The sequence below is a fragment of the Phocoena phocoena genome, chromosome 8 (assembly GCF_963924675.1).
Source record: "Phocoena phocoena chromosome 8, mPhoPho1.1, whole genome shotgun sequence".
Lineage (NCBI taxonomy): Eukaryota > Metazoa > Chordata > Mammalia > Artiodactyla > Phocoenidae > Phocoena > Phocoena phocoena.
In genome coordinates, this window is record NC_089226.1 from 72,732,621 (window position 1) to 72,745,439 (window position 12,819).

General features: G+C 55.1%; 1 protein-coding gene across 1 annotated transcript in view; it reads right to left on the minus strand.

The window, feature by feature from the left end:
* Positions 1-2,418: 2,418 nt before the first annotated feature.
* Positions 2,419-12,819, minus strand: part of PTPN5 (protein tyrosine phosphatase non-receptor type 5) — a 44,155-nt gene continuing 33,754 nt past the window's right edge. The window contains exons 11-17 of the mRNA XM_065882414.1: positions 10,547-10,631; positions 6,434-6,513; positions 6,113-6,250; positions 5,461-5,571; positions 3,146-3,306; positions 2,941-3,054; positions 2,419-2,512 (exon numbers count right to left, since the gene is read on the minus strand). Coding sequence (XP_065738486.1) covers positions 2,419-2,512; positions 2,941-3,054; positions 3,146-3,306; positions 5,461-5,571; positions 6,113-6,250; positions 6,434-6,513; positions 10,547-10,631 — 783 coding nt within the window. The remainder of the gene's footprint in view (positions 2,513-2,940; positions 3,055-3,145; positions 3,307-5,460; positions 5,572-6,112; positions 6,251-6,433; positions 6,514-10,546; positions 10,632-12,819) is intronic.

Sequence of the window (12,819 nt, forward strand, 5' to 3'; positions counted from 1 at the left end):
TTTGCCGCAGCAATGGGGCCACCAGGAGTCACTGGTTCCTTAAGTATCTGGCCCCCTGGGGGCGATCCCTTACTCAGGCTCTGCAGCTGTCCCAGCGAGCTGGCACACTGCTTTGGGGGGTGGGGGGACTGAGGCCAGGGCTGGAGGAAATGTGGGGCATGGGGCAGGCAGGTGGCTGAGGGTGGTGGTCCCAGGGTACTTTTTCTGTTCCCTTGTGCAGAGCTTTTTGTTCTCACTGCTGCCGGGTGGGACCTTCTGAGCTGCATGGCAGTGTGTGTGTGTGTGTGTGTGTGTCTGTGTGTGTGTGTGGCCAACAGGGCTTGGGGAACAAAGCGACAGGTCTGTGTTTTCCAGGGACCAGGAGGGGGTGAGTTAGGGAGAGTCTGGCAGGTCTGTCATTTTGCACAAATCCAGGGGGCACCGTTCATGTTGTGCTCTACATGTGGTGCCTGCAGAGGCCGAGTGGCCTCACAGGGCCACCCCAGGAGAAGAGGGGGAATTGTTAGCTCTTTTCCCCGCTCCCGTTTCTACCGCCCAACCCCCCTATTCTGGGCAGAAGGGTAGGAGAGCCCACCCTCTTGTTGCAGGGTGGCTGGAGAGCAGGCCCCCCTACTCTGGGCCCTCCGTCCCAGCTGCCCAAGCACTCCCTGTTCTTTCCTCATTGTCTGTAGTATACCCTCAACCAGCCCACTCAAGGCTACCTTGTAAGGACCTGCTGGTTAGCAGCCCTGCCCTGGACTCCCTCCTGCCCTGGGTTGACCCACACCTGTCATCAAGGGCATGACAACTACTTTTGCTGCATCCCTGGGGGCTGGAATAAGAATAGAGCAGGAATGTCTAGGAGGCACAGCGTCTTTGCCTAGGGGCAGATTCCCCAGGCTCCTTGGGTGGGGCTTCCTCTCAGCCCAGGCCTTACAGGGGAAATTGCTGGCTTGCAGCTGCTCTTGGGACCTGCGGGGCTAACAAGGGATAAGTGGGCTGGCCAACAGGGAGGGGCCTGAGTGAGCTGAAGGTCTCCCTGCTCCAGCCTTGGCCCATCTGTCGAAGCTGGTGGCCTGCCAGACACTTTTCCTTCTCTGGAAACCTCCAACACCTGTCCCTGTGGCTCCCCATGGCCCCTGGCTCCTGGCTGGGTGAGACGGTGGGGGTATGTGAGGATCCTGCTCGATGGACTTTGGCTTTTCAAATCTGGATTCAAGCCACACTCCCAGCATCCACAAGGGGGTCCCATGGATCTTGAGGGCCAGGGTGTGTGTGTGTGTGTGTGTGTGTGTGTGTGTGTGTGTGTGTGTATACAAAGACGGAGATACAGGGAGTGGAGGGGAGAGGCAATCACACAGACCCAGTTTTGCTCAAAATGCTCCATTTATTGCTCTATTCAATGACCATGAGCAAATTATAAAAAGACACCAAATGTCTCTGTCTGCCGTGGAATAAGTACTTAAAGTCAGCAATAAAAACACGTGGCTCCAAGATAACACATGTTGCCAAAGAGTCATGCATGCCCTGCTGACGGGCTCTCAACACACGCATGGACATGGGACACACGCAGAGCTACATGCGGTGAGACTTCTGGGAGGGATTTCCCACAGTGACACCGAAAAATGTTTCACACATATCTGGGGCCGAGTCCCCACCCCACGCTCGGAGCTCCCCCTCTCCCATCGTGGCCCAGGTCCTCTAGGTTCACTGTCCCCATCTGTCCCCTTCCTCCCTGATGCCTTGCGGGTTGCTCACTGCCTCCTGCGGGCATCTGACACCCAGAGGCCACCCTGGCTGCGATACTCCTCCCACCACCACCACCCAGAGACCTCTCCCCCAGCTGAGATCTTTCTGCCACCCCCTCAGGAGCTCCCTGTGCCTGACCTCCAGGTCCTCAGGCCCCCCGTCCTTATCCTGGTCCCAGTAACTAGGGGCAAAGTGCAATCTGCCTGTTGGGAGAAGTGGGGCTGGGGGCCGGGGGCAGGCACCTCTGCCGGGGCCACTTGGGGGCTGGAGCTCATTACCCTTCTCCCGGGCTGAGGAGACACAGTGTCCGGTACAGACGGCAGAGATGGATGGACAGACAGAACACGCTGCAGCAGGACACATGGAGTGCGGCACGGAAATGTTTTGGATCAAGTAGCAATGGAACCATCATTAAAAACTGAGGCCCCAGGTCGCGCAGCGGGTCAGGCCCTGGGGCCCCGGGCCTGGCCTGGCACACCCCTCCCCCCCCCACTCCCCAATATGTACAGTAGGAAGAGCTACGTTGTGGGGGGAGGCAGGGGCCAGGCCCAGGCTGGGGAGCAGACTGAGGAGAAGGAAGCGGGAGGGACAGGGGGCAGGCTGGACCCGAGGCAGGGCTCTGGGTGTGGCCGGGATGAGGGCCCAGACTCAGGCTGGGTGGTACCCAGAGGACCTCGGGGAGGAGTGTGGTCACTCGGGGGACTGGCGGGACAGCTGCTTCTCGTAGAGGCTCATGACGTGGTGCACGAACTGGTACTGCTCACACGTCTGGATCATGCCGCCCCTGCCCGGCAGACGCACAGTGGGGACGGGGTCACGGAGGGACCTGCCCCCAGATCCACAGCGTGCCAGTCATCTGAGGCACATCGGGGACTCTTTGCAGCTTAGAGAAGCCAACCCTGGCCAGCCGCTCCCCCTGCCCTTTCCTGTCCCTCCCAGCTCTGGCACAGACAGCAGGGACACAGGTGACATGTCCCCCCCCACTCAGCCCCTGCCCCTCTGTCCACCAGCTCTGCTTCTCTCCCCTCTTCATCCAGCCACCAACTGCCTGGATCCGGTTCCTTCACCCATCTGTCCTCCCTACTTCCTGTCTGCTGGTCAGTCGCCACGGAGTGTGTCCCCCTAACCCTCACCCTATGCACACGTCAGCCTCTCTCTGCTGTCCCCAGGGCTCTAGCTCACCACGTGCTCAGACCCTGCCCACGGGCTGACCTGTCCTGACGGAGCTGGCACGTGGTCTTCAGGATGTCCACCACGCCCTGGTGCCGCAGCTGCCGACAGCAGATGCTAGTGGCGATGAAGCAGCCCGTCCTCCCAATCCCTGCACTGAGGGCCGAGGGCGTGGGTGGGTGAGGGGCAGGGCAGCCTAGGGCTGGGGGAAGCCGCCCTGCCCTCGTGGGTGTCTGGGAGGACCCACCTGCAGTGGACAACGATGGGGGCGCAGCGGGGCCCCTCCTGCTGGGCTGCCTCCTCCACCTCCTGCACCAGGTGCAGGAGTGGGGGGGCCCGGTCTGGGGTCTTCTGGTCAGGCCAGGATGTGAACCAGTAATGCTTCAGGCCTCGCTCTTCTGTGCCACTCTGTCCAGGACACAGAGGCCCACCCCAGATACACGTGAACTCTATGAGCCCACAGATCAGCCCAGAGATGGAGATGGAGGGAAGGAGGAAACACACAGGAGGGAGGCCACAGGGAGTGGGGCCTCGGGCCTCTGCCAGCTATACCACATCACCCAGCGGCACCAGACAGAGACCCGAAGCCAGGCGGGCAGCAGGGGCTGGTCAGCAGCGTCAGCACTGGTCTTCACGTGGGTTCTGCCCCAGCAACTCCAAGATCATCCAAGAGAGGCGAAAAGTCCCTTCTCCAATTCACTCCTGTCTCCTGGTCACCCCGTAACAGCCCAGTCACCCCGCAAGAGCCCTGGGACCCTTCCTCTTGCCTCAGTATACTTCCGTGCCCACCTCCAACCCCAGCAAGTGTTCCCCCCTCCGTGCTATCCTCTCCACCACCACCGCCTCCACTTCGGTCTTTATCATCTCTCGACTGTGTGAGACCCTCCCATCTCCTCCCTGACAGCCTCAGCTCCACCGTGGTCAAAACGGTCTGTCTACAGCACAGGCTGCTCTGCTGCTCAGAACTCTTTGATGGCTGTCATCGCTCTTAGAATCAAACCCACCGTCCCCAGTCTTCAGCCAGGCAGTTAAGACACATGGTTCAGTATCTACCCTCCAGGCCCAACTCCTGCTCCTGTGAGCCTGCGCTTGATTCTCTTGCACTCCAAATGGTTTGCAGATCAAACCTCTGCTTCCCCCACCTCCTCCACGTATACACACATAGAGCTCTTCTATCTTCCACGCCCTTACTTTTACTTTCTCTCTGCCTGGAATGCTCTCTCCACTTCTTTGCTCCCTAGCCAACTCTTACTCATCCTTCAGAACCCCATTCAGCACCACCATTTCCAGGAAGCCCTCCCTAAGCACCCTAGCTGACAAAGGGTCCTTCTTCTGTGCTCTTACCTATTTCTATGTCAGTACTTACCATTTTATAGGTGCTCCTTGAGGAGAGAGTCCAGGCTTTGGACAGCTCTGTGTTCCCAGTACCCAACCCAGAACCAGGCTCAGAGCAGGTGCTTGTAAAGGTTTATGGACAGAAGTAAATACCCCCAAGCCCCAAGTTGTCCCAATTCTTCCCTAACCAGTCCGGCAGCACTGAGAAGATGAGACAGCCCCAGCATATCTTTTGGGGGGAAAAAGGAAGCTGGTTCCTTGCACCCCTGTGTTATCAGGCTGTGGCAGCTACCATGGCCTCTGCCCTCTACCTCCTGGCCCTTTCCGCCCACAAGCAAGCCTGTACCTTGGAGATGCTTAATTGGCACCAGTCCTCCAGGGGCTGAGCTCTCCTTGACACCCCCTCTTTCACCTGCTCCAGTGGGAGGGGGCAGCTCAGAGGAACAAGTCTCAGGCCCTTGACATCCTATCCAGGCCCTGTGGCTGCCAGCATCAGTGGACCTCCTAGGCTGTTTCTGGATAGGATGTCAGCTTACCGGCATCCAGCTCACCTTCCAGACTTTGGGTTATTACAGGGGCACCACTTCCCCCAAACATGGGTCATAAGATTTCTCTAAAACAGAACGCACTGGTTCTCCTGACTCCAAAGGAACAATCTCCTCTTATGCTGAGCCTGGAAGAGGCACAACCTCAGGGCGGGAGGATGCCTCCCCCCACTCTTTTGGGCTGTTCTGTAATTGTTCATTTTTCGTATGTCTTCTTCTCTCTTTTTTTTTTTCTTCCTTTTTCTGTGCAACCACAACCTCCCTGTGCAGCCCAAATGCAGCAAGGAGTGCCTGCCCTCTGGTGGACGGTGTCATACTACAGGCTGGAAGCTCCGCTAAAGGGATGTTTCTAGGCAGGATCTCAAAGCTCAGTCACAAGGACAGTGCCGGAAGCTGCTGAAGCCCCCTTTTCCAGACAGTCCTGGCCTTGGGTACATTTCAAGCAGAGCTGGAAGACATTATGAATGACACTGTGGATGGAGAGAACCTAACGATATGAAATGCACTGAGGGTTTGGTCCTTCTTCTGGCCTCCAAGTCTATTCACCACACTCTCCCTCGTCCCTGCTTATCAGTAAATCCTGGGAGTGACACACGCCTTAATTTCAGCTATCATGGCCTCTGGGACCCTGTTGGCTGTGGAGTCCCCCATCTGCCCAGCCCAGTCCAACCCCAGGCCTCACCCTGAGAGCAATGAGTCGGAGCCGGTAATCCTCAGTGTGGATGACTTTCTGCACAGTGATCTCCACGCCGTCGTACACCACCTGCTCCTCCGGCCAATACTCGGTGCACTTCTGCAGGGGCCCAGATAAGGCTGTGATACTCCCAGCACCCCAGACATACTCTCCCCAATACCCCCCCCCGCCCCAGGCCAGCGGGAAGAGAGGTAACAGGGCAGTAGGTTTGCAGTTAGAGAGTTCAAATCTCAGCTTCATAACCTGTAAGTTACTTCCCTTTTCTGAGCCTGAGTTTCCTTATCTGGAACATGGACATAATACCCATTTTGAAGGACTTCTATGGGAGTTCAATTAAATGGGCCGTGACGAGTACAGAAGTAGCCAGCATCAGCCCTGGCAGGCTGAGCGGCAGCAGAGCATCGTGTTTAAGATCCTGAGCCCTGGAGGTGGAGAGGCCACAGCTCCAGGCTCTGCCTCTGACTCTGTGCGGCTCTGAGCAACTGACTTAACTTCGCTGAGCCTCACGTTTCCTCCCCTTGGCAGGCAGTGAGGTGAACATACCAACCTCACAAAACTGCTGTAAGGATTAATACAGAAGCAAGACGCTTAGCTCAGGGCACAAAGCAGCAGACACCTGGTAAGGTACAGGGGTGCCTACCTCGTTCATCTCCTCGATGTTGGTGATCATGACAATGATGGGCGTGTGCTCCTGCCACACCATGCGCCAGAAGTCGCCAACTGTGCTGACGATGGGTCCCTGAGTGGCGATATACACCTTCTCTTCCCCACCATAGCCCTGCGGCCAGCCAAGGCCAGGCCATCAGGGTCAGAGGCCGTGCTCCTGGGGCCCAGTCCCCACACTCAGGCTCTTCTGGGGGGCTGGCAGGAGCCACCTGGGCTTAGGGACGAGCCTAGAGGATGGATCCCATTGACTCGGGCCTCCCTTTCAGGGAGAGGCCATCGGGATGGGGCTACATACCCGGATGTAGTTGGCGTTGATGTAGGAACTCAGAGGGTCGTCAGGGTCTGGTGAGGTCAGACACACTCTGCTGTGAGGGTCTGGGGTGAGGGAGACAGGTGAGGTTGGGATTTAACATATGCAGTCCCCCTGGTGCAGAGCCCACTTTGCCCCATTTCAGGGCACCCACATTTCTTCTGGAACTTAAAGTTCCTTCTTCCCTTGCCCAGAAGCAAAACACTGACCCATCCCTGTGGCCCGCTCAGGCAGGTGAGGCCCAGGTCGAAGAGGACAGTACAGAGAGAGGCCTTAGGTCTCTCCCTCTGTAGGATCCATGCCGCCCCTTGCCATGTGTCCCTTAAGCTTCCCTGTCCTCACTGTGCCTCACGTTCTGGGGAGGAGAAAGCTAAATCAGTAAGGAATTCCCTAGAGGATGAATCCTGGACAGCAGGGCTGAGTTCGAGTATACACTGTCCCCAACGTGCCGTGTAAGCTTGTAAAGCACATGGCCTTTCTAAGCCTCAGTTTTCTGATCTGTAATATGGGGGTAAAGATGCCTACTTCCTAGGATTGTCGGGAAGATAAATAAGAAAACAGACGGGAAAGTGCAATGTTAAACTGTAAAGCACTTTATAGCTAAGATTTGGGTAGGACGCTGAGGGAGAATATTACTATGAAAGGAGTAAAGTCTTCCACGTCTGAGATGAGATGGCACAAGGGTTCCTCCCTACCCCCATCTATTCACACGTCAAATCCCACAGCAGCAGATTCTCACAACGTCCTGCTCTTCTTCCTGGGTTTGTTTTGTTCCAGCTACAGCCTCCCTGTATTGACTAGTCTGCCCTGTGAGCCTGCAGAAGCTGGGCTTGAGCTGGCAGATTGTGGGGTGGGCAGGAAGCTGGGGCCTGGGGCCCGGGGCTCTGGTCTGGCTTTGTCACCAATTGGCTGTCTTCTCCCTTCTCTGGCCCCAGGGTCTCTTCTGTGGAGGGAGGGCTGGACTAAAGGCCCTGCCAGTGTGCCCCATACGGGGCTCTCAAAGGCCGTGTGAGGAGCGGTCAGGAGCCTACACCACTGACCAGTAAGGCTGGTTCAAGTCCTGGCAGTGTCAGTGTAGGCCATTTACTTAGTCCCCCTGTGCCTTCTCTGTAAACTAGGGACATTCCTTCCATCACAACCTCACTCACCTTGTAAACGTTCAAGAGTAGATGTTAATGAGTCCTCAGACCCGTAACTTGGCCCAGCATATGGTGAACACTATAGGGCACGTATCTGCTGTTATTACTGCCATCATTACCAGTTCCACTATAAGCTAACAGGTTAAAAGAAGGATCCCACGAAGTGAGAGAGCGGCATGGACATATATACACTACCAAATGTAAAATAGCTAGCTAGTGGGAAGCAGCCGCATAGCACGGGGAGATCAGCTCAGTGCTCTGTGACCACCTAGAGGGGTGGGATAGGGAGGGTGCGAGGGAGACGCAAGAGGAAGGGGATATGGGGACATATGTATACGTATAGCTGATTCACTTTGTTATACAGCAGAAACTAACACACCATTGTAAAGCAATTATACTCCAATAAAGACATTAAAAAAAAAAAAAAGAAGGATCCCAAACCCAGTAGATGAAATGGGACATGACACCCACAAAGCCTCCCCTCTCTGGCCCTTTCATACCCTGGCCCCAGTGCTTGAGGTTTGGGCAGGTGATGGGGGCGGGGGGGAGGTGGGGACAGGGCAGCTCCTGTGGAGGGAGTGGAGGGGCGTCAGGTATGGGGAAGAGCGAGGGTAAATGGAAGGAGGCTTGGGGTGACCAGCGGGAGAGAGGAGAGGCAGCACTGTGTGGGCCACCTCCCTCCTCCTCGTGGTGCCTGCCCAGATTACGACTCAGAAGTGGGCACTAGACCCCCTGGCTAGACACCAGGGCCTTTGATATTAAAGAACCACCGTGAGAATGGTGATGGTTCTACTGACCCTACCGAGCGTGGACTCTGAGCCTGACACTGCCTGAGCACGGGGGCTCCTAGATCATCCAGGCCCGGTGTCTGTCCCCTACTGCTGGGCAGGTGGTCGAGCAGTGTATGGCCTGTGAGCACTGGGGACGAGGGAACAGTGGGGACTTGACTTGGCTCAGATGGAAGAGGGGGCACCTGGGTTGGGTTTGAAGGACCAGTAGAAAGCAGAGTAGGGAGCACTGCTCTGTCCAATTTAAGTGTACAGGGCCAGGTGGGAGTTGGGGAGAGATGAGGCTGGAGAGGAACCAGCTGACAAAGGGTCCAATAAACCATGCTCATAAGGCTGGACCTCAACCCAAGGATTACGGGGTAACAGTGACAGTGTTTAAAGAGGAGAATGACATGATTAGTTTTCTGTTTTGTGTCATTTTGGTGACAATGGTAGGAGATGGACAGAAGGAGAGAATGTGGGACTCAGGAGACTAGTTAGATTACTGTAATGATCCACATAAGAAGTGTCAGGGTCAGAGGGCTGCCCTGCCCTGCACAACTCCAGGGGGCACTATGTCAATGCAGTCCATGTAAATGGCACCCCTGGAATTGTGCAACATGCAAGTCCGACCCCCCAAAATCACTGGGCAACATGGAAGCCCTCACCCCAAAAAAAGTAATTTGGCAGTGAAGTTGGAGAGGGGGAGCTAGATTTGAGGGGTATTCATTCATTCATTCATATAGGTGCAGCTCCCCTGTATCTTGTCCTCAATGCTGCCTGCTGGGTCACTCTGTACTGGAACTGTCCATGGATCTCTCTCTCACTAGACTGCGAGCTCCCTGTGCACAGAGTCTGTGTCTCATTCATGTCTGAATTCTCAGGCCCTGGGCATGGTGTAGAATGAATGAGAAAGCAAACCTTTGGGTGTCCCGGATCTGAGAGGGGGCTTTGCCATACACCCTAGCCTGGTCTCTGAAGGCACAGGGTCAATTCTTGTTGGCCACAGAGAAGGTCTCTGTTGGGCTCGGGGACCTGGAGGCTCAGGGCATGGCTGGAGGCTGGAGTCTTCTCAGGAATCCAGTGGGGACCAAATGGAGTGATGGCCTGGCTCCCATATTCCCCCAGTGGCTATTCTGAGTGGCCAGCAAAGCCCTAGGTTGTGGGGTACCCGAACCCCTCCCTCCAGGTTGGGCTGGGTGGGTGGAGGGCGGCAAGAGGAGGGAAGAGGTGAGCAGCCCTGAATATTGCATCCTGGCCTTAAATGGTGCTTTGTTTAACCGGAACTACCTAGACACTGTGTAACCATAGCAACCACAAGTTGATATTTTAAAAGTTAAAAATAAGTCATGACATCTTACATGTTGTTGGAGTTGCTAATGGCAAAACTGCTTTTTTAAAGCCTCGTTACTCCATAAACTGAGTGGAGTAGGTTTGTGGATTTGCTTTCAATATATCACCCTCTAAGCTAGCCCTGGGGCCAGGGGCCAGAACTTGGCAGGGGTGACAGGCAGATAGGGACTTGATGAAAATTACCTGAAAATGACACTCCGGGGCTAAAGGAGGACTATCAGGTCGCCTGGTCTAACTGCCTCCAAAGGGGGAAAATCCCTATCAGACCTTCCAGGGGACTGCTCACGCAGTCTAGCTTGAATACCCTGACTGATGGGGAGCTTACTACTGGACAGGCAGCTCGTTCCCTTATGGGGTGGCTCTGCCTGTTAGAGGACTCACAATCTGGCCAAACTGAACTCAAGGTGGACAAAAGAGCCCAATTCTGGGGTCACAGGCCCGGTTTGAAACTCAGTTCTGTATGTCTTAGCTGTGTGACAGTCGATGAGCCACTTATCCTCTCTGAGCCTTAATGTCCTCTCTTTAAAATCTGCCCATTCTGAAGAGACCAAGGATGTGATAAGACTTTTCAGCCACCACGAACTGTCTAGGAGCTGCTGTTATTGTTCCTCTTTCTCTCTGGGCTTCCACAGGGCAAGGGTCTGGAAAGTGCTGTGTGAAGGAACAAGGAGCCCTCTACCCTCTAAAGGGGGTGTTTCCCTTCACTGGGTACCTGCACCCTCCGTCCCCTCTCCTCGTGACTGTGGAGGCCCACTCTGGGGTTAAGGCCTTCCTCAGGGTGAAGTGGCACCCAGGTGAGGGGGAGCCTGCCCCCACCCCCTGGGGCAGTGAGTACTCACTGGGAAGGATGGTTTTGTACCGGTTCTTCCGCACCAGCCCAGGGATGTTATACTCTTTCGGATCCACAAAGTTCATGGGAATTTCCTGCAGGAGGAGGATGTGGGGGTGTGAGGAGAGGTGGGTTGACTTAAGTGCATGCATTCATTCAACAAACACTGACTATTAAATGAGTTAGTGCACATAAAAAGTATCTAGAACAGACCTGGCACACGCTGAGTGCATAATAAATGTTATTATCACCATTGTTTATTGGGGGCCAGCCTGGCACATAGTAGACACTCAAAGAAGAACAGAAGAAAAAGTGACCTGGCAAATCACTGCCTTCTTCTGCACCCTGTCCTGCAGCCACACTGAGTGGTTTTACTGACCCGTGTTCCTACCCTGGGTGTCTCTACCTCAGGACCCTGGATAGTGCTGCTGACTCTGTAGTAACATCCACCCCATCCTCATCTTCTCATGTCCTCCTGTCCATCATAAAGCCACCTCCTCCAAGAAGCCTTCCCTGATTCTCCAGCAGGAAAGGAGCCTCCTTCTGGGCCTCCCAGAGTTGTGTTTGCACCTCCCAATCACTCTCTATGTCAAGAGTTCCAAGTTGGAACTTCTCTGCCTGGAATGTGAGGTCTTTTCCGATCTGGCCTTTCTTCACCACCAGCTGCTCTGAAGAGACCCACCCTCCAGTTGTGCCCATCTCTTCCTGTGGCTAATTTGTCAGTATCCAGCTAGCCTCCAGGTCTGAGCTCACGGCACCCAGCTTGTGGGGAGCACCGGTCCCACCCCTCTTCATCACCCCAAATCCTTCCCAGCCTTTAAGGTTCACCTCTTCCCCCCGACCTATGTTCTCTGGGATGACTCCTCAGTGTCTGTCTTCTCTTCACGCCCTTTCCCTCTGTCCACACGCTTTAGCACCTGACTTCACATGGTTTACAGTGTTCATTGTTTGTGGACACACTAAGTATGTGCTTTGTACGATGAGGATCATAATACTTACCTTCTAGGGTGGTTGTGAGACTCAAAATAAAAAGCATGTGCAGAAGCGCCCATGGAGTGGATGTGTGGGCACCCCCTCTTTCTTACTCTCTGAGCAAAACTGACAATGATCTACTGAACTGGAGATGACAAGGGGATGCAAGCCCTTTCCTCAAGGGGAGGTGTGGCTGTGGGAATGGCAGCTGAGGCTGAGTGGTCGAGGAAGGCTTCCTAGGGGACTCCAGGGTGGGGGATGATGACAGGGAAGGCACCGGGGTGGGGGCGTGGTGCGGGGCCCAGTTTGAAGTGGACAGTCCCTGCAGGGATGGGGATATAAGTCCGGAAAAGGAGTCTGGGGCTCGTTGAACTCAGGTAAGGCAGGCTGTGCCACATTCTAGAGAATCTGGAGCAACGGGTCAGAGGGTGATGAAGGGCTTCTCAGAGGGGAAAGCCATCGGGTCCAGGTAGGGAGCAGGGTGGCCTAGGGCGAGGGGAGCTGTGAGGGAGGCACACGGGTTCTCCATCCCTCTGGCTTCTCCCAAGAGGGACTCTCCCCAAATGCTCATGGCCTCTTGCCCGTTCCTACCCACAGAGGTGGGCAAGTTACCAAATGAGTGTGTTTGATTAAGGAACCGGGCTTTTGGGCCCCAGCCCCTTCCTTCCTCCTTCTTTCCCGGCCCTCCTGCCAAGAAAGAATTATAGGGCTCCCCTATGAGGTGCCAGCACCGCCCGGGGTGGGTGGAAAGTTTGTTCACTCTGGTGGTTGGTATTAGGAAGTTCCCTACTGCTACATACCTAATCCTCATGTTAAACCTAGCCTTTATCAGCAAAAATAAAGGTGGTTTTGTGATTTTCCATGTGTTGGCTCCTAACTGGTTGAGTGCTCAGGCAGGTAAAACAGGGGTGTCATTTATGGGCCCCTCAAAGTCCAACAGGAGGCAGCTGTTGGAGGACAAACAATGTTAGGTGATGTCGGGCAGGGGGAGGGTGGGAAAACGGGAGAGTCAGAAGAGAAGGCTTTCAGGAATTCCCTGGCAGTCCAGTGGTTAGGAGTCAGTGCTTTCACTGCTGGGGCCCAGGTTCAATACCTGGTGCCTCGCGGCGTGGCCAAAGAAGAAAAAAAGAAGAGAAAGCTTTCTAAGTCTTTCTCAGGCTTTCAGAGCACAGTCCTGGATGATAAAGACTTGGGAATGCCACAAACACCAATCACCCCATGGGTGCTTTGCACACGTTCTGCACCTCTTGAATCCTTGCAATACCCCTGTTATTTTTACTCCCATTTTCCGGATGAGAAACTGAGGCCCAG